The sequence below is a fragment of the Epinephelus moara genome, chromosome 6 (genome assembly GCF_006386435.1).
Source record: "Epinephelus moara isolate mb chromosome 6, YSFRI_EMoa_1.0, whole genome shotgun sequence".
NCBI classification, from domain to species: Eukaryota; Metazoa; Chordata; class Actinopteri; order Perciformes; family Serranidae; genus Epinephelus; species Epinephelus moara.
The window spans coordinates 43,460,259-43,482,797 of record NC_065511.1 but is presented as its reverse complement, the minus strand read 5'-3'; the positions used below and the strand labels follow the sequence as shown (position 1 = coordinate 43,482,797).

General features: G+C 44.2%; 1 protein-coding gene across 3 annotated transcripts in view; it reads left to right on the top strand.

The window, feature by feature from the left end:
• bbs9 (Bardet-Biedl syndrome 9) overlaps positions 1-22,539 on the top strand; it is a 242,450-nt gene that overhangs the window by 87,265 nt on the left and 132,646 nt on the right. For all 3 annotated transcript variants that reach the window (XM_050046001.1, XM_050046000.1, XM_050045999.1), the window contains 4 exons: positions 6,559-6,699; positions 8,487-8,582; positions 10,138-10,310; positions 10,451-10,603. In XM_050046001.1, coding sequence (XP_049901958.1) covers positions 6,559-6,699; positions 8,487-8,582; positions 10,138-10,310; positions 10,451-10,603 — 563 coding nt within the window. The remainder of the gene's footprint in view (positions 1-6,558; positions 6,700-8,486; positions 8,583-10,137; positions 10,311-10,450; positions 10,604-22,539) is intronic.

The window sequence follows — 22,539 nt, the reverse complement described above, 5'->3', positions numbered from 1 at the left end:
AGTGACTCTCTCTGACTCAGACTCTCAGTGACTCTCTCTGACTCTCAGTGACTCTCAGTGACTCTCTCTGACTCTCAGTGACTCTCTCTGAGTCTCTCTGACTCTCAGTGACTCTCTCGGACTCTCAGTGACTCTCAGTGACTCTCTCTGACTCTCAGTGACTCTCTCTGACTCTCAGTGACTCTCAGTAACTCTCTGACTCTCTCTGACTCTCAGTGAGTCTCAGTGAGTCTCAGTGACTCTCTCTGACTCTCAGTGACTCTCAGTAACTCTCTGACTCTCTCTGACTCTCAGTGAGTCTCAGTGACTCTCTCTGACTCTCAGTGACTCTCTCTGACTCTCTCTGACTCCCAGTGCCTCTCAGTGCCTCTCAGTGCCTCTCAGTGACTCTCAGTGACTCTCAGTGACTCTCAGTGACTCTCAGTGACTCTCAGTGGGGCTGTGTAATGTAAATCACTGATGCACAATCAGTCCATAAGAACATGATTTGTTGAAGACTGGCTGAGCTGTGACTGCGTGTATCTCACAGGAAACGATCAAAAGGCACATAAAGAATGACCATGTGTGTAATGCATGCAATATATCCACACACTCACACACACATCTTTGATACACACATATTTGGACTTTGACATACGTACACACTAAATCACACACACAGGGCTGACATCACTGCAGCTGTGGTAAGAACCTGATCCTGTACAGTGGTCCTCTGCTCAAATAAACTCTGTGGTCTTTTCTCTCCCCCTCACACACACACACACACACACACACACACACACACACACACACAGATTCCAGATAATTGGAATCAGAGTCCTCTGAGGCGGCAGTACAGTGGAGCTACAGCAGCTTTAACAAGTAGCAGCAGCGGCGCTCACTTGTGATTTTAAGTGTGTTTAACAGTTGACAAAGCTTCACTTCCCACAACAGCAGCACAGCAGGCAGCTATCAGAGGTCAGGTCTGAGGTCACACGTCACAGTACGTGATATATCTTAAAAAACGTCTCTGACTGCAGGTTCCAGAAGCCTGCAGCTCGGGACAAGCAGTAAATAAGATGAAGCATCTGTGGGAGAAACACAGTAACCTCAGTTTACTGTAACTGAGAGATGATGTTTAGTCAGTTACTCACTCTCTGGCTTCAAACACCAACAGTCTGCTCTTTGTCTTTCCACCATGTCTTGTCATCCTTCATGTCATCAAACCCGACCAAAACTGTGACATTTGACGCAGGCGGGTGATGCAAAGTTTATTTATTGCCGTGGCAACGCTGACAAATTGCGATCCAGCATTTAAACTGGGCTCCTGTGGAGGTGACGTGACTCAGGATGTGACTGCAGCAGATACAGAATACATTTGAGTCAGCTGGAAACAGTAACCATGTGTCCTTAAAGCCTGTCCGCTGTTCACACTGATCAGAAAACATCAGATGAGTCACAGATGAGAGAAATTAAATTACAGCAGGGACAGTGTTGCTGTCTGATAAGCTCTAAATGTCATGAACTCATGCACGTAGTACACTAAGTCACATTTCCACTGCATGATATGACATAGCTCTACTTAACTGGACTCACTCCTTTTTTGGTTTTCTGTGAGGAGAAGTCGTGGATATACCTGGGTCTTTATTTGGTACCAACATATCTGCGTATGTTTGCACAGTCTGTCAGCAACAATACATGATTTTGGTAGTGGAAGCATTGCGGTTTCTATTTCAGTAGTTTGGACCAAACACCTTTAAACAGGTGTTGCTTTTCACTGTCTTTTTTTGTAATTTACCAGCGTTTATATGCAGATATGTGTTTTGGCCAAAATGATGCCTGGACCATAGACTGTTTAAATAATGGATGTAGCTAGGGATGCAGGATAATATCAGTATGTCATTGGTATTGGCTGATATCAGTTTTAGAATGACCTATCAGAATCGGCCAACATGCTTTTTCTTATTTTGCACAATGAATGAACATTACAGGCACTGAACAGTGTTTCATGTCTCCATCTGCTGGTGGGCCGTCACGATAAAGGTATGCATGTACAATATGATGTTAACTTCACTACTTGATGATCACTAAAAGTAGGTAGGGAAAAAATCGGATATATTGATATCAATATTGGTCATCGGTCAAATAAGTTGGTACATCTCAGCATATCGGATAACAACAAAAATCCAAAATTGTGCATCCCTAGATGTTGCTACCATGACGTCACCCGTTGGTTTGAGGACTCCTGTTTTGATGCCTTGAGTTCAGCATTTTTGCCATCGACGAGAGGGTGGATCTGACTCATAGACTGGAGCAACGACAGCCTGTCACTTAAAGCCTTGATGAAATGTAATCAGGACAGTTCTATAAACGTTCAGCCCCTGTACAGTTGTCGTGAATGTTGAAATTAGCTAGAGATTTGTTTATTTCTGTTGTAAAGTTGGGAGTCTGTGGGTATTGACTCACTCTTGGAGCCAGCCTCAAGTGGACATTCGAGGAACTGCAGTTTTTGGCTTCATTTTTAAGCCTCAGAAGCTGACTGGTGTGGACCTGTCTTATGTTGCTGGTGTAACTATCATCCTCAAACGATAAAGCCGATGGGTCCTGATATTGAGGTTTTAAGTGAGCTGATCAGATACTAGAAGGTGGAGTTAAAACACTGCAGACCACTGACTGGTCAGAGAGAATCAGGGCATCCTGCACAAACACGCCTTTTTAAACAGCCAAGTTGCCGTCAACAGTGACGCAATTTTTTACTCACTCAACCCAGATTTTAAAAAAGTCAGTGTGCACACAACAGCCTCAGTTAGCCCGCAGGAAGTAGACGGTTACTGTGAAGTAAAGGATCATGGGAGCAAAGTGAAATAAAGAATTGAATTACTGTAGTTTTAAATTATATTTTCATATGTTGTCAGGTATGAAAAGACCTCAAATAAACACTGTCAGCAGAATAATAAAGTACTGTAAGTGAATTATTTCAACAACATTTCTGTAGGAATGACCCTGCACTAAGGTTTTAGATCCATGGAAGCGGTCGATCACTGTAACATGATCGCGGTACCTTGTTTTTTTGTTCCGACAGATCTTTAAGTCTAATTGGTTTTAAATCTGAACATTCTCAGAGTGTGTTTATTCACCTGCTCAGTCACTAAGCTCCGTTTAAAAACAGAAATCTGAAGCCATCGGTCTCAGTTTGATTTTAAGTTTAGTTAAAGTTGGTCTGAGTATTTACTGCCTCCTGCGTCTCCTTGATAAAACGTTCAGCGCTCCCTGAGGGTCAGTTAGAGCAACTATTAGTAACACAATCCAGTGAGGAAAAAACAGAATGTGAATAAAGTTCAAATCAAAGGGGGGTAAAGACTCAGACACATGTGGTGTGTGGGTTCAGATCAGGTTTTGGGTGAACGCAGCGAGAGTTTAAAGTTTACTGATACTGAGCAAACAGCTAAACATAATGCAGATGTCTGTCTCTGAGTAGTCTCACAGATGTGTTGGAAAACATGTTTTTTAAAAGTTTAAAGAGTTTTTAAAGCACACACATGCACTGATACACAGATACACTGGTCGTGCAGGTAAATCTCTGTACTGAGGGTGTGACCTGGTGACGACAGTCTGGGAGTGTACAGAGGTGAAGCAAGACGAGATACACACACACACACACACACACATATACACAGTGGTGAATAGTGATGCTGAATTTGAGGTGAGAATGTCCTCTGGTCTTTTTAAGCCTTTCATGACCTCCTTTCCGATTCTCTTCCTTCATTTCACCCTCTCTCCGTTCTGCTTCTGTTTTAATCTACTGTAGTTTACCTCCGTCTCTGTTTTCTGTGTTGTCTTTCTCCTCCGAAAGTCTCAGATTATTAATTATTACGCTGCTTTTATTTTCTCACCCCTTCCCCACCCATCATTAACACCAGAGGAGCAGAGTTTCTCATTTTTAATAATGTCAGAATCCTCACAGCGATCTGATAATTGGTAACAACCTGAGAGTGAGCTCAGTTGAATCAGAATCATATAGAAGTCCCAAATTGTCAAAAACTAAAACCAAAGACACAGACAGTTTTAGACCAAACTAAAACTAAAGCCTGATTTTATGTGCGAGAACTAAAATGTTTTTTCACACCTACTTGAATTTTTCAGTGTAATTTTAGTTTTGTATAACAACTCAATCACTGTCATCTCCTGGATGTGACAGGATGTTGGTGTTGTTTGTTCACTGCTTCTCCATTTGAATTTAAGGTGTTCCCCAAGGTTCAGTTGTCGGCCCCCTCTTCATCCTGCACCCCCCCCAGTCAAATACTCGCCGTTATGGACTGCCCCACGACGACATTCATCCACATCTTCACCAAACTACAAACGCCACTATTTCTGCCCTCACCAACTGCATCACTGACATAAAATCTTGGCTTTAAATCAACTTCCTCTAACTGAACTGTGACAAATCAGAAGTTGTCATCATCAGTCACAAATCTCTTATCAGATCCACCCATAACTTCTCCCCCTCCATCGATGGATTCACTCTGCTCTCCTCCCCTCATGTCCATAACCTCGGTGTCATCTTTGATCAAATCTTCTCTTCTGACCTAAACAGTCCTCTTCCATCTCAGAAACATCGCCCGCCTCCACCCATCCCTCTGCTTTTCATCTGCAGAGAGTCATTCATTCATTCATGCTTCATCACTTCCAGACTGGACCACTGCAACAGCCTCCTCCACAATTCATGATACAAAACTCTCAAGAAACTACAATATATTCAGAATTCCAGGGCTACTGAAAGTTCACCTGGTAGATCAGGGGCCCCCTATGTACAAAGGCTGTGTCCTTGCTGCAACGGCCTCAGGTTTGGATTCCAACCTGCAGCCCTTTGCTGCCCATTATCCTTTCTCTTGCCTTCTTTCCAACACTGTCTGCTCAAATACAGGCTGTAAAAGCCCAAAAAATAATCTTTAAAAAAAAAATTACATCCAGAATTCTGCCGCTCATCTTCTCACAAACGAATGCACCTGTGACCACATCACCCCGTTCTTCATAACCTCCGCTGGCTCCCTTTCCCCCAGCTTATCCTCTTCAAACTCCTTCAAACACCACAACCTGGCTCCCCCCTACATGTCTGAGCTCCTCCACCGGCGCACTCCCTACCTGCACTCTCAGGTTATTGTTATAATTTTATTATTATTATGATAGCGATAGCGAATCAGCTGGATGTTAGAAATTGATCAAAATCAGCTGAACAAACAATTAAGTTTTGTGATCACTAATAATTTTCCAACATGGAGAACTTTGAGCGTTTAGAAAGAGGTTTGCACTTCTGACTTTCACATTGAGGAAACTTCCTACATATTCAGTCTGACATGTGGATTTAACCCACTGTGTTGTGTTTGTTGGACATAATTTGTTGCTGAACGTTTCAGTCACCCAGGACGACGGGTCAATGAGGGAGAGGAGAGAAGGAAGTGGGCCACATTTTCCTGTTTTCTCCTGTTTTCTTTGGCTTCCCGTCTTCTCTTTCTGCCTCATGTATTCAGACCAAATTGAATTATTCACATAATCACGTAATAATAGCTTGTCTGGACTGAAAGGTGCACAGTAGTTGCAGGTAATTATTGCTATCTGTAATAACCTGGAACATTCCATAATTAAAGCGTCCCTCCCTCCCACCGCGGCCGTCCTCGCTCATATTATTCCTCTCTCAGTCCGTCTCTCACGCTGCTTTATTTCCACTCATTTTCCTGCTCCACTCAGGTTCTCTCCCTCTCCTGTCGTTTAGTTCACCTCCTCCCCCCTCCGCCTCCCTCGCTCCATCTCTTCTTAACAACTGTTTTCCTCCATCACCCCTTCCCCTCGCTCTGTTATTCTAGCTAAGTGTAGATTTCTGCCAAGCTCAGCACTGCTTAAGCTCAGGACATCATTATAGTTGGCCTTACCTCTCCTCCTCCCCTCTTTTTTCTCTTCTCAAAATTTCCCCCACTTTTCACAAAACTTCCTTTTCTGCTCTTCGACAAACACTTGTCCGAACCTGGTGTTGATGTTGAGTCTCTGGGCCTCGTAGCTCTCAGATACTCGTGTAATGTGAACATCTGCAGTGTTGACTGTGTTAACAAATGTTAACCTGACGGCTGTTTGGAGAGAAAGCCTGAAAAGCTTTGTGCTGACCTCGTTTGATTCGCTGTAGAGGTGTTTTGCAGAGATGGGCGCCACTGAAAGAGGAAGTGAGCTGTGAATTTAAGGTTGTTTTTCAGGAAGAGAGCTACAGGAGGAGGGAGGATGAAAAATAGTGTAAAATAATGCAGAACTAATCAGTTATTATTGGTAGCAGTAGATAATGTAGCATCAGTAGAGGCTTCTCTGAAGGACAAAATAATATGTATTTAACTCAAACCCAAAATAATGTAAGGTAACAAGGAGACAGAAACTGTTTTTACTTTTTAATATGCAAGCCTCGACAAAAGGAGTCGATTCTCTCTGCAGGCATCTGAAAGATCTAAATTGTGTAGAGCATGATGGGAAATGCAACATAACAAGGAAAAAGTATGATGAAAACAATTCTACAGTTCTGATATGTTTTCTTTCTCTCAGGAGTTCCCAGGGTTCTCCAGTCCAGGTTCAGTCTTCCTCTGGCGTTGGTGTGTGTTCCCTCCTTTCCCGCCAAAACCACCAAGTTTAAGATCACCGTGGACACCAACCAGCCACCTGTCAACCTCAACGCCATCTTCCCAGGTAAAAGCAGACACACTAACACACACACATTGTACACTCTTACACGTCAAAACACTTACACAATGTTTGGAAAAACTGTTCTCAGTTTCACAAACAGTCAAAGTTCTGCTTTTGGATCACACATTTTTATAAAAACCAACACATTGCATTGGTTGAGGCTTTGGCAGAGGAGACTTCTTCTGTAAACTGATACATGAACACGCACCTGATCCACTGTGCTGCTGCTGCTGGTCAGCATCTTGATGAAGGTGGACCTGCAGGTTTCATGTGGTTGTAGGAGTTATCTGAATAACCTTATTATCTCTAACTGCAGTTTATCATTTTTGTGAGTGCAAGATGAGTCTTTGTACAAAAACACTGGAAAAACACTGGAAAAGAAGACAATACAATAAAGATGCATTTTCACCCAAAAAGACTAAAAGACATTTAGTCTCAGGGAACTAAAAGGTTCCTTCAGACTATTGTTATCTGCACTGACATGAGAATACAACACGGTGGGACGAGGGTGCTGGTGGTTGCAGTAGTGAACATAGTCTGCAGCCTGCAGTTCAGTGTGTCCGTCTGTTTCATCAAAGAAGAAAAAAAAAACATGTTGAAAGAAATGGCACCTCAGGTTTTTTCTCACTGTGACGACATTTAGGCTGCTGCTACAGAGCTTTAATTGGGTATAATGAATCAAATGCAGAGTAAAAAGATGAAACCAAGAATGTCAGTCTCCAGTTAATTGAGCTGAAGAAAATTTCCATTTACATCCAATTTTTTTATATAAAATCATGATCCTTCTGTGGAAGGATGCAACCTTCCAAGTCAGGTCCTACAGGGACTAGGCAAGACTCCCTCCTAGCACTCGGTGAACACACATTGTAACAGGCTAGCGAGTGCCCAGGTGTGCGTCGTTGAAGAGGCCCCGCCTTAAATTATGTGGGTACTTCATGCCTGCAGAGGATACACACACGCATCCTTGAAAATTCTCTTAAGGAAGGTCTCAGTCCTCTGTAGAATTCGAAGGATCCTTGACATTAGGATTTGATGCAATAACGTCCTTGAAATCCAGCCGTTTAAGGATCCTTCACGGACTTTGAGAAGCTCCAACTAAATTGGTTCCTATGGTGACGTGTGTGAGTGTGAATTTGTGAATAAGTGACTCAGTTCTCTGGATAAATATGAATCTATAAATGCAGCCTGTTTAAAATATCTGTCAGATATGAAACCAGAGATGAAACAATATAATATGAAACATGTTGGTTCAGTTGATCTGAGACAGACAGGTCCTACAGATAGTGTCAGCTGAGAGCTGAGGACCAATAAGCATCCACAGGAGGGCGTGACATGACGCCAGATGACGTGAGCAGGAACGGAAAGCTTGGGAATGAGAGAAATGTGTAGCTGTACATGTGTATACATTCATATGAGTCATCAGTTGTTATGTGTCTGTGTGTGTGTGGTTGTGTATTTATACCAGTGTGTTTATGCCTGTTTATTTATTTGTGATGCTGTGTGTGTGCGTGTGTGTGCGCGTGTGTGTTTGAGCCCTCAGAACCTCTGTTGTGTTTCCCAGTTATCTTCGGTACAATCGCCCACAATCAGCAGCTCTGACGTCTAAACACACACTCAGCGTCCTCTGTGCTTTTGTGCACGGAGGGATTTGTGTAAGCTGCTGCCTGCTTACATTGTGTGTCTTTGTGAACAGTGTGACTGTATCTTGTTCACCTTTGTTGGCGTCTTGCATCACGATAGGCCGTCCTATCTGTCTCATCACGCTGCTGTCTGTCTTTCTGTCTCTGCAGAGTTTTCAGCTAAATCAGAAGATAAGGACGGGAACAGTTTGGCTTTCCAGTTCCTGTCAGGAGCCAAAGTTACCGTGCAAGCCTCCAAGACCTCCCGTGAGTCTGAAAACACCACGACACACTGAGCACTGGTTTACCTCCATGGAAACTGGTTTACATGTAAATGTGGGAATTCACTGTCCCTGACACAGAGCTGCTTCAGGGCTTCAAATATTTCCCAAATGGTGTCTGTTTTACTCTCAATGTTTTGTTGCCTCTTTGACAATTTTCAATACTTTGTGATGAATCATGAAAACCTATTATTTTACTTTTGATTTCTCTCTGTGACTCTTAGAGCCTACTAGAATAATCAGTAACCTCCCCCTCCACTTTGCTCTTGACACAGTGCATAATCTGGGCACAAAGTAAGGCACAGGAGGGAGAGGGATTGCACTTACTCCCTTTATTAATCATGTGGTATTTTGGGCATATCATGAATTAAATGATGATTACCTTCAAAAGCTGTGCCTGCACCTAGTGCTCTACTCTTTGCATGGTGGATTCGGTAAATTGGAGCAGCGAGCGATTTCCTACTGAGAGTGAGGCAGTGAGAGCAGTCATGTCACTGCAGCAAATATCAAAACTACAAACTGTAGATGTAAACTTGAGAGAGGAAACAGAGCTGAACTTTAAGCTTCTTAAATAATCAGAACATGTGCACCGCGTCTCTTTTTGTGTGGAGTCAGACAGCAGCTCTGCAGCTCTGCTACGTTCATGCATATTTTCCTCAAGAATGATGAATTATTTCACACATCTGAAACCCATCCACACCTCCTTGTGTTTGTAACAAGCAGAGTGTACGAGTGTTGTGAACACGCCTCTGTAGATGCATCATACTATGTGAATAATACGCCTTTTTAAATAGCAGGAACATATAGTACCGCACCATTCTGACTTTAGACCATTTTTTTGTTGGTCAATGGATCAGTTGCTTGCTAAATGCCAAAAATGCACCTGACCTGACCAAACCGTATTTTAAGACCAACACGTCCATGATGACAGATGGGTTCAAGTACTACTCATGCTACATGGGCACTAGCTGTACTGCATTGATCTGAAACTAGAAATGACAGCTGCACCGCCCTTTGAGCCGCTCTGCAGTGAGTGTAAGATATCCTGAAATTCTAAGACTGTCTTTTGATACGTCTTGAACCTTCTGCAGAGCCTTAATAACAACCAACATGTAACTACTGAAACATCTGGCAAATGTGGATCTGTCATCCATCACTTTTTGATACCTTTTGGTGCCTTTCAATATCCGATAACCTGACGATGATGATGCCTTTTGATACGTCCTTTAAACTTTTTTTCACTCACTTCTTTTGAGCTCAACAGACCTCTTGATACCATTCACCAAGTCTTAAGACCTCATGATATATCTTAACTACACCTCACAGATACACTTTGCTTCTGTTTCATTCGTACAGCCTATTGAAACATTTAACTATGTTTTAATATCTTTAAACGCTTTATTGCAGCCTTTTAATACTGATCATGACTTTTACTTTTTTCTTTACTTCTCAAGTCACATCAACGGATTTAATTTCCATTCACAGTTATTATTGTCATGCTACCCCGTCCCTGCGTAAGTGTGTCTGTCTGTGTTTGTCAGAGCGTTACCGTATCCAGAGCGACCACTTTGAGGACATGTGGCTGGTGGTGAAGGAACTGGTTCAGAGATTCGACCAGCATTTCTCCAAACTGGGAGTCAAAGACTTCAAGAAAAGCTTCAGTGGACCGCTCCCGCTGCAGGAGTACTTCCTGTCTGTGGACAACCACTTCCAGGTATACATCAACGCTGATGCATCAGCTGACCTTAACAAAGAGATAACAAAGTATTTCCAAGTAAATAAGAAGTCTCCCTGTGTGTGTGTGTGTGTGTGTGTGTGTGTGTGTGTGTGTGTGTGTGTGTGTGTGTGTGTGAGCTGCGTGTCAGTGCTCAGCAGTACCAGGATCTGCTGTCAGAGCGGGCCGTCCAGTTCAGAGCCATCCAGCGCCGCCTGCTGACTCGATTCAAAGACAAAACCCCGGCACCTCTGCAGAACCTGGACACGCTGCTGGACGCCACCTACAGTCAGGTGAGACACAAACAAGCACTCACAGAGTTCTGCTGGAGACTTGGGTGCTCACATGGGTGATAAAGGAGAGACGTGGATGGAGGTGACTGTAAAAAAGCTGCTGTGGACCTTCAGAGTGTCATTGACTACAAGACCCATAATCCTCGGGTGATATGGGCCAATCACTGACTCTTTAAATACCTCTAAACTACAGGAGTTGTGTTCCTTCAGCTCAGGCTCTGGTTGGCTATCGAGGCCAAAACAACAGCGCTGGAAGCTCCTATTGGCTCAAGTGAGGTGTCAATCAAAAGGTCAGGATCTGGCCTCCATTTTGAGATCCTGGCTGGTCAGTTGTTTCCATGCAGGACAGAGACATGATGGATAATATGTGGAGAAATGTGAAGGTTTGAAAGGATGCAGGAGCAGTTGGTGGATATCTGTGGATGGAATCATGTGTTTGGACGAAATATGTGACTGGATTTAGATCATCTGGACTGTTGTCAGTCAGTACGTTTACATGCACAGTTTAATTCCACTTTTAATCGGAATGAAAGACCATTCCGATTAAAAGTGGTCATGTAAACGGTCATTCCAATTGAAAAATGGTCATTCCGATTGAAAATCAAATCTGAATAAAGGGGGTGGTTTATTCCGTTTGTCATTCCGAATGAAAGAATTTTGTGTGCATGTATACACTCATTCCTCTTTAAGTTCATTCCGGTCTTTCTGCGCATGCTCATTTCCTTGCCCTTCTGGCGCGAGCGTGCATAGCAACGGGCAAAGCAACGGGCTGCATAGCATCGGGCTGAGATACAGCAGTCGGACTCGTTGCACTCACCGGTTTCCATTCGCCACAGCACCGTCTTCTATCTCCCTTCTTCGACCTTCTGCCTCCCTTCTCCTCCTCAACAGACGAAGCATTAGCAGAACAAGGTTGTTGTCGTACTGCTGCTTCAAGAATATAAGCAAAACACACCTGAAAAAGGCACTTAGAACGGCGTCATCAAGCATCTTGTTATCCGGAGCGAGGACTACAGTGTTTTCTTCCGGTAAACGTAAACACGTAACATCCGCCCCGCCCCCTATCCAATCAGAAACCTTCCCTGCCCCAAACCTTGCGCAGACCTGAATAAAGGTGATTAAACTGATCTCCGTGTAAACCCTCGTTCGGAATGAATATTTCCCATGTAAACTACCTGGAAACACTTTAATTCAGATTTATTTCAGTCTGAATGAGAAGCCATCATGTAAAGCCCAGCGTACACTGTACGATTTTTGACCGGATTTGACCCGATTTTTGAGATGCACGACCTGCCGACGCTCGGGCCGGATTTCCGCTTCATCGTACGTCTTTTGCCATGCAGTGTACAGGGGGGGGCGAGGGCCGATCATCTGTTCCAGAACCGCGGTCGGACGGTCGGATGAATTTCTGACATGTCAGAAATTTTGGTCGGCCAGCACAGACATTCGCACAGTTGAAGCAGAGCCACGAGCCGATTCACCAACGTCTGTGCATTTATCCCTCACTGCACCTGCGCGAAGACATAGATCACCATGGCAACGCGTCAGTGGACTGTAAATATGGAGGCCAGGTTGGTTGAGAGGTACAACACACACACACACACATACACACACACACACACACACACACACACACAGAGGGTGCACCCGGCTGTAGCCGGCTTACCTCCAACTCTTGTTGTAAAATGGACAAACCATACTGTCCACATCTCTCAAGCCATCTGTGAGTCCATATGCGCTGACGCATCTTCTTTTTGGACGTTTCAGCACACAGTATAGCGCAAATCATCAAAGCAAACCGCTTGTCCTGCTTCGTTGGCAACATCGGCACTTCCGGAACAAATCGGAGCTTTCAAATGTATCTTTATTGACAACTGTCAACGGGCAGGACAGTCAACAGGGGCCGACGAGCCATTTTCACCCGTACAGTGTGAGCTCTCTGATCGTGCTTGATGATCAGAACGTACAGTGTGAGCACATAAATCGTGAGCTTTGGCCACACATCGCAGATGATTCACTCGTACAGTGTGAGCTGGTATTAACAGCAAGATTTTAAAAATCGTACAGTGTATGCTGGCTTAACCGTAGCCAGTGTGTGAGAAAGGAAATGGGGGCTGTGTAAGCTGTGATTCAGTCTGGATAATATGGATCTGTGGATTATGTTGATGCTTCATAGGTGAGTTATAACTGTTTGTTGTTTGACAGAAGCAGTTACTGAGCCTGCTGTGGTGGTTGTATCTTATAACGGTCAGCATGATTGGCACTGCGAGGAGCGTATCTTTCAAATAATAGGTCCTATGAGTAAACAATTTAAACAACAACAAGTACAGAAGTAGTTTTGCATGTTATAATCATCAAAAATCACTTTGGGAGGGCCCATGGATGGGCCGCTGGATTTATAACAGTATATAAATATAAAGTTTTTGTGGAAAGGAGCCGGTTGAGGTGGTTCAGCCTCTGATTGTTACGGCTCTGAGAGGAGACTGGAGGGAAGACATGCAGGAGGTTAGACATGATAACACCTCTGGGGCCCCCCAGGGGACGCTTGAGGACATCACTGGGGTGGAGAAACTGAAGGTGTAGACAGCCTCACTCAGTCTGCTGACGCTGCGACCTGGATCTGGATCAACAGCAGAAAATATATATTCATATTTTAATTTGTTTGACTGTTGGTGGCAAATTTTACCTCAGAGAGTAAGTCTCACTCTCCCACTCTCTTATGCTGTCTTTCATTAACTTACAAAAACACACATGTGCGTACACACACACACACACACACACACACACACACACACAGAGCGATGACGTGTTGGTGTAGATTTACAGTGTGAGAGTTGTGTTCTGCTGATTTATGGACTTCCTCTTTTAAGGTGATTAGCTGTGAGCTCACACCCAGTTGGACACACACACAGACACATGCACACACAGACACACACACACACACACACACACACACAATGTCACGTTAGTTTAGACAGATACAACCTGTTAGAGACACACTTGTACCTGCACGTCGATGTTTAGACGCTCGCTCTCCATCCCTCTTTCTCTTTGTCACAAAGACTATGAGTGTGTGTGTCTTTGTGTGTGCTTATGTATCTGTGTGTGTATTTGTGTGTGTATCTGTGTGTATGTGATGTAGTTGAGGTCAGTGTGAAGCTGATTTTGAAACAAAGCAGCCGTTCAGCTTTTGTCTTAAGTTTGACGTATGGGAGGGTGGAGCTGCGTTTAGTGTCTCAGTGGTTGTGTGTGTGTGTGTGTGTGTGTGTGTGTGTGTGTGTGTGTGTGTGTGTGAGTGTGTGTGTGTGTGTGAGAGACAGAGGTAAAGTGATGGTTCCTTGCCCCTGCTGTTTACTCTAGAGGCCGACTTGGCGGTCATCGGCTGCACCATCCATTAGCTTCTCGTTAGCGTAGCGTGGCGGTGTGACATCATCTCTTCATTAGCTGTTAAAGCTGTCGGTGCGTCAGCGTTTGGCTCTCTGTGATCAGAGACACTCTCTCTGTTTAGCACGCTGCTCTAACAATACTGTACTCTGACGCTCAGTAACTTTCAGTGAGTTCAAGGAGAGGAAATTAATGAGCGTGTTGAAGTTCTTAATGCCATTAAAGCCAAATAAACATCGTTGACCTCAGGTTGGCTGCGAGCTGTCAGGGAGCCTCACATGTTAATATCCTCACTCTGTTTAATGTCTGCCGCCTTAACTGTTTAATCAGCAGCACTTACTGCAATCATACTTAATCTGTGATGTTTTTTTAGGCCTGCTGCACTGTTGTAGTAATAACGTGTTGAGATCCATGTTGAAGGATATGTTTTTTATTTAGCCTTTATTTCAACAGGTTTGTCCCAGAGAGGTCTGTTACAAGGACGACAAGAATAGCAGCAATGCAGAGTTTAGACAAAAAAATAACATTTACATTAAAGCACATAGTGTTGAGTCACATGAAACCATCAGATAAAACTTGGAATGTCCCAATCCGATCTCAAAGACCAGGGCCAATCACATCATTTTTTTTAAAACTGCTCGGGACTGGCTATAAAGAGCTTGATTGGATTCTTTGTTTTACGTCAGCTGTCACACGAAAGCTTTCATGTGCAGCAACAAGGAGTGCAGCCTTCGTCAACTCTCCTCTACTCCTCTGAGCTCCTGTGTGTGTAAGAGCAGCGCCTGAGCCCCGCCCACAGCAAAACACCACATGTTATGAACCAGGGATGTACGATAATATCTGCACGTCATGATCCTATCCCATATTCATATATCCCTCATGGATTAGCACGAGCGACTGCAGATGGATACAGTCTGACTGGCTCTTCCTAGTTGAAAAGCTCAGTAAAGGGACCTGGACCAGCCTCATTGTATGTAAATAAATTCATCTGTTTATTTAATTATGGATCTCTACAAATACAGTATGCAGTGGTTTAAAATTATGTTTGAAATCACAAATTTTGATGCACCAAAACTGATCTTTTGCCTGTCATAATGTCTGAGTCAAAGCATACCCGACCTGCACCCGTGATCAAACCCCCCCAGGCTCCAGTCCCTCACATGAAGCTGGTTCTCCGTTCTTGAATTGGACGTCTCTTTGACTGGATGGTGAAAACATTCAATCACTGCCAGGTTAGGAAACATGTTAGCATGCTCCATCCACCACCATCAAACCTCCAAAGGATCCCAACTCCATGTAGGCTGCCACCTCATCCTCGGGCTGCAAAGTGTCATGGCTGGAGTCCTCCATGTCGGTGACCAATGTGACCACGGGGTCAAAGGTTACACTGGTGTCACTGACTTTCAAAATAAAAGGAACTGTCAGAATATTACACATATACTGCACATCTCTTTCATTTCTTTTATTCTGAAAAATAAAGAATAGATTTTTGTTCTCACCCTAACCCCCATGGAGGTCATTTTTACCCATACTGTGAATTTGTATGTATACATATTTTTACCTGGTACATAGCTTTTTGTTGGTTACCTGTCAGGTACTCGACCTGGTTAGTTAGAGCAGCTGGATGCTCTGCAGCAGCTACGCCGTCCGTGTGAATGCTGCATGCGTGTGAGCAGCAGAAGTTCTGCTCATGCAGCCAGTGTGGCCTGATGCCGGAATTCCACTGGATGCATGTCCGTTGCGGAACGGCTGCGCTGGTTATCCGCTGCGTGCTCCGCCGTCCGTCAATACCCACCGGCTGTGTTTGCTGTGCGGAGCGGTGCAGCTCCGCTGGACAGCGGGAGTCACGAGGACCCACGAGATCTCGCGAATTCACGCATAATCACACGATATAACAAGATGTAGTTTCTATAAACAGAACCACAAAACCAGAAGAGTAGTAGGAAGACATCTGGGTGCACCTCCATGATTAACATCTCCTCGTCCATGGTGTCAACGGGGTGAAATGACCCCGAATGATAAGGTGTAGTGCAGGGAAATATGATCCGCCGTGAACACTGTGTATTTTATTTTGAAAATTAACCGGATGTTTTATTTTGTTTCTGTGTACGACTTCCTGCTCCGCACAATCTGCTCTGTGCTGAATTGTTGCGTTGTGCTCCGGCGTCCGGCAAATATAGAAGTCCTGCGTATCTGTTGCGGAGGGCTCTGGAGCACCGCAGCTGTGACGGAGCCGGAACGCAGCACAGCTGCAGCCGGTGGAAGCAAACACATTGACTAGAATTGAAACAGATCGGCTCTGCTGCCGTGCTGGAACGCAGACGCAACCAACACTCATCTGGTGGAATTTGGGGGTGAGCGTAATGAAACACAGTGGGGTTGTCATTTGCCAGTTTTGGTCAATTATCATTTAAAAGCAGGCGGGGCTTACCTCGTATAAGTCTGCCAGAGGGCAGTGGAGATGTGGAGGCCTGAGAGTGGCGTGTGGCAGGTGAATGCACAGAGTAACATATGAGACTCTGATGGACAAAGAATGATAACGCTCATTTCTGATGTGTTTAAGCAAAACTCACTGTTTTATCATTAGCAAACATCACTGTAAAACTTTGAGTAACCTCTTCAAACTTTGTGTTTCTCGACTCGTGATGTGCAGTTTGAATTACGTGTCAAAATGTTGCTCTGTCTTCACTCTGACATCCAGCTCTGATATCACGACTCTGCCTCGTTGAGCTAATGCTTCCTGCTGTCACTCCTGTCCATCACCCCTTCTCTCTCTCTCTGTCTCCCTCTCCCTCCGTCTTCCTCTCTTCCCGCCATCCCGCGGCTCGTATGCGGGAAGTTTCTGACACACTATACACTCTGTAATGTATACACACCCGCCATAATGGAGGCTATCGACGGCTGGTCGGGAGAGTGATGAATGCGTCAAATTAATAATTCATGTCAGTATTAGGAGTCATGCAGCTGAGGCCGGGGCCAGCTCAGCAGTTCGCCGTCTATAACAGGACCGGTTTCATGAGGACACTTCACAGACTCTGTTTTAATAGAAGGCTGACGGGAGGGAGATAAAAATCAAATGTGCTTTTAATTTGATGATTTACTGAGACTTTTTTTCTAGTTTCATCTGTTTGTGTGGATTTCACTTTCAGTCAGTTTCTGTTTTTTTTAGAAGGATTTCTTTCTTTCCAACCTTTTTGTTTATCATCATATTTGATCTCATTTGAAGTGTATTTTCTTTTTACATTTTCCTTTTGGATTTCTTTCAGTTCAAACCTTTCTGATCTCTATTTTTTTTGTTTCTTACTTATTTGCTCACTTTCTTCTGACACAGAGGTTATAAATAAACCATCTAACACTTCTTCACTTCTTCTGCTACAATCATTTTTTCGGCTCAGTTTCAGGCACTTAAACTGAGTTCCTGGTCAGAAACCTTCACCAGGTGAAACCTCCGAGTCTTCACAAAGTAAAGTTTTTTGTGGGTGTTTACCTCGTGAAGCAGCGGCTCGGTGCCAGCAATCACACTGTTGTTAGAATGAGAAAGGAATGTGTGGCCAATCAGGAATGCTGGTGAACCAGGCACCTCTTTCATTTCGGCCCGGAGGAATGTCTGCTGGGTAAATTTTCTGCATCAATCTTAGGTGATGGGGGGGATTTCCCCCTCGTTAGCGGTGTGTGTCTCCACATGCAGCGGCCGGCCATGGCCGACGAGCCGTCAGAGATAAGAGGAACGAGCTCCCTGTGAGAATACTCTGCGGTCGGCTGTGCATTTATGCAGCGGAGGATAATATTTCCATTGTTCATGCTGCCTTTATGAGCCTATATTTTATTCATGAATTCCTGAGAGCTAGCGAGCCACGGCTGAGTTTTTCTGTGTGTGTACGTGTAAGCTCAGGAAACTTTTTCATCTGCCGACCTCAGTGGCTGGATTCCAAAATACACCCGATGTTTGAACCGTTGGACCAGCTCGATGTGATTGATGAGTTTCAGAACAGAGTGAGACTCGTGAATGATTGTTTGTTACGTGTCAGAGCGGCTGGTGGAGAAGACAAACCAGCTACAGACTGAATTCTCCAGTTTGTTTGGTCATTGCTGATAAACTGCAGCTCTGCTCTGTCAGTATTTCTGTCTCCTGTCCTGGTCGAGGTGTGTTTCTCCTCCACCTCCCTCCCCCATCACTCCTTAAAAAGCCATCAGTCATCGCAGCCCCTGTGTTTTACACTCTCCCCTCTAACTGGTGTTTGATTAATCTGTGGCAGCCAGAGGTTGACCTGGCGCTGGTGCTCCTCGGCTAACTAACTCGCCAACCTCTCAAACTGGAGGGGAAACCCACGACTGTCAATCAAAGAAATAAAAAGCCCTAAAAAGAGTTTGTGGAAATGGATGACGAGGGGCCAAAGGGGGCACAACAAAGGGAGGGAGACTTTTCCCTTCCCATAAATATTTTCTCCGGCGCTGTTTCCTCTGGATGTGAAATGTCCGTCGTTTGTTAGTATTAGCATTAGCGCTGGGCTAGCGAGAGCTGACGTCTGGGAGGTGGCAGCGGGGGGCTCAGGAGCCGGGCCAGGCCGAGCCGAGCCAAGCTGAGCCTCCCTGTAATTATGAGTTCAAACGCTGGAAGAGGGCGGCGCGCTGACTGACGGGGTGACTGACAGGCCTTCCAGGGGCCTCGCGGGGCCCCTAATGGAGGCTTCTGGTGGACAGCAGCTTGATTTATCTGGCCCCAAATGGAGCTCTAAACATGGCTAAACACATATCCCACTGTGGAGCGCAGGACCACCGCCATTAACAGCCAGGCCTCTGACTCCTCGTGTCTGTGTGTGTGTATCTAAGAGTGCATGAGGAAGTGTGTGTTTCAACTATGTATATATATGTATGTGTGCTCGTGTTTCATTCGGCCATTTGTGTGTTTTCACATTCATGACTGTGTGTTTATTAATGTGTGTAATCATATTTCAGATGGCATGTGCGTGTGTGTGTGCAGGCATGTAGACTGTGTGTTCATATACTGCACAGTGTGTTTGTGTAGAGTGTGAGCGCGTTTCAGCAGATTATGGCTGCATGTTTTTTTTCCCGTGTTTGCATGTGCACTAGAGGTTTTTATGGGTCCAAACATTTGGACCAAATCCAAAACAGACTCATGGACGACCGACTCAAACCTGACATGCAAAAATACATTTTCAGCAAAAAAGATCAGGGCTCTCATTTATAAAGCAGAAAATGGCCGTGCACCAAAAAATATTCTGATTCATAAAACCGTGCGTAAGCCTGACAGTGTGCCATCTGAAGATGAAAGTTTGATCTGTGAACACAATTCATTTATTTATTTATCTAAGTTTGTTATGGCGATCCTGGCCTGCATTATGATGAGGACTCAAAATGAGGATATGGAGTTTGATAATCGTGTGAGAGCTGCACTGACTTTATTTCCAGACTTTACTAAGTCACAAAATCCATATGTGCAGCTGGTGAAGATGAACGTAAGTCGACTGGAGACGTAAAAGTGTGTGGCAGCACTGCAGTGTCTCCAGTGCACTCTGTGTGTGCACAGTCGTATTTACTGCAGCGATTTTACACACAAAACTGTCTGAGAACTTAAATCATGTGTATTCATAATACGTATTTACAGTATTGTAAGATATTATTGGAAACTGTTGATGCTCTGTTTTCTAATTATTGAAAGCTATTTAATGTGTCAGCTGCATCCCTCTCGTCTGCACTCTGCGGGGAGTGTGATGGTGAGACAGCGCTGATGAAATAATGAGCAGAATCTGAGGTGAGATGTGAGTGAGCTCATAATTTTTACAACTGAAAGGTGTTAAGTTGCTAATGATGCTGCTGGATCGGATGCTTCTGGTGAAGCAGATCTATAAGTAACGCGTGCATGAGACGACATGAAATGTGTGAGAGACATTATTATATGTTTAATGACTCCTCTCTCATTTAATTTCTACACTCTGGCTTCATTTCACCGCCTCACCATCTGTGTCACTCTATCTGTTTCCCCTGTCTACAAAATGTTCACACGCATGAGTCAGAGTTTCCGTACAGGTGCACACTTTCTCCCGTCAAGTTTGTTTTTTTATAGATCTGCACTTTTGCGTGGTAAGTGGCGTACGCCTCTTTCAGGCCTCATTTTGTGTGTACGCAGTGTTTATAAATGAGACCTCTGATCTGAGATCAGTCCGAATAGACCCGAATAATAACCTGACCTGACCCCAACATGCAGTAAAAGAAACTAATAGACTCAAATAGATCCAGAACTTTGACACTGGCAGCAGAATGGTTCTCCACTGATTAATGAGACTTGGATCACCCTGCAGGAGCTGTGTGCGTTTGTAAACTGATGGTTTGATGTAGTTTTAATGTTGTTAAAGGTGGTTAAAAAGTTAAGATATTTTTATTTCATTTTGGTTTTGGAACAAACACTCGAGTCATTTTGGCATTTTTACCGAAATATTTAAACTCTAAAGTGCACTGATCCAGGATCTGAGACGTGTGTGACCCTGCGTCGATGACCAGTCTATTTGTGTAGCAGTGGACTGGTGATGCATTACCAAGTATGTGTTCATGTAGATAGAGTGTGTGTGTCTGTGAGTGTGTGTGTGGTGTGAATGGCAGGCTCTTAGGTGCCCTGTGTGTGTTTGTGTATCAGATTAAAGGACCGACGGGAGCCGAGAAACTTCCTCCCTCTCTCTCTCTCAATCACGTTCTGACTTCCCTCAGGAGATGTTTCAGCCCAGGTACACACACATTTACACCCATCAGTGCTTTCTCTCTCTCTCTGTCTCACACACACACACACACACACACACACACACACACACAGACTGAGACCCCTCTGGAGGCTGAATGGAGCACAGAGGGTTGACGGTGGTCTGATTTGTTTTCCCTCAGACACTCTGTTTATGTGACTGTCTGTCTTATCACTGAATGGCTGTCTTTCATTCAGCTGACGGACACTCAGTGTTCTGTGTGTGTGTGTGTGTGTGTGTGTGTGTGTGTGTGTGTTTGTGATGGGGGTGGATTTAGTATTTTTCCCCCCTGTGTGAGACCCTCGGAGCCTCAGGAGGTGTTTGCTGGAGTTCTTCAGGTGACGACAGTCTCAAGTACATGTTTCTTTAAGAAGTCTACAAGTCAGATTTTTTTACATGTAAATCAGTGTTTCTCTGGGTTTTTTACCTCTATGAGGTCAGAAGAACAATCTCCCAATATGATCATTTTTTTTTTTTTTGACCTGATTCACATTTTGCACCTCTGTGGCGGCGATGGCCACGGCCGGAGACATTGTGTTTATAGCTTGTACGGACACACCCCGTTCTCGTGAACGTGATATCTGGAGAACGCCTTGAGGGAATCATCAAGCATGACACAAATGTCCACTTCAACTCATCAATGAAGTGATTAGAATTTAGTCGTTCAAATGTCAAAGGTCACTGTGACCTCACAAAACATGAATCCATATGCTAATTATGACAAAAATTCTTACAAAAGTCCAACAGGATAAAATGATGAAGTCATTAGATTATATATCCAAAAGGTCAAAGGTTAGCTCACTGTGACATCACAACCCGTTCTCATTCCAAAGTCGGCAAATACTGACACCTGACACCAAAAGCAACCTTTTGCGAGCGGTGTCAGTTTGTAAAGTGGCTCGACCGAAACTTTTGCAGTGTTATGATACGCCGCTGTCAGCAGGACAGCACCTGCCATGGCAGCATGATATGCCGCTGGACGGCGTCAAGTTGAAACACTGCAGATAACAACATAATATAAGGAGCTAAGGAGCTACAAATGTAGAGCCAGACCATGATGATCTTTTCCAAACCTAAGCACATGCTTTTGTTGACGTCCTGGTGCTGGATGTGATGCAGGAGGATACCTACTGTGTCATATGTAGATGTAAAAGGTCACTGACAAAGCAGCGATATGGGATGACTTGAGATTAGAACATGTTGGACATCATACTGTTCTGCAAAAACACTTTTTTGGCGGTTATTCAACATCATATCTCAGGATGGGATACAGCTGCTCTCGATCAATTTAGGCACCGTACAATACGTTCAGTGACAGTAAAGCTTCTCTATTGTAGGAACAGAAGGGGAGACATTTGGTCAGATACTGAATTGGTGACTCTAATCTTGAAACTGTGCTGATTGTATAGATCTTCTGTGTGTGAAGCATCCATGTTTTCACTGACATGGATGGAGACTGTTAGAGACACTGGACTTGTCTGGCATACAAAGAAGTTATTCTTTGAATCTCTTTCTCTGCTACACGACTTTCTGTGATGAGCAAACAGAAATCAGCTGGCGTTTAAAGCCTTATTTCATTATTTGGGATTTAAACGGTTTGTCCGTTCAATTCCAGGTAGCATGAGGTCATTAAAAAGTCTGTTTAAAGTTAAACGGTTTCAGATTTAGTTGTGTTAAACTTTGTAATATCAGTGTTCTGTGATAGAGTTTTGGTCGTCAGCCCAAAGCGAATCAGCCCCACCCTGAACAGCAGACGGGTTCGAGTCGAGTCTGGCTCTGATTTCTCTCGGCTCCCTCGGG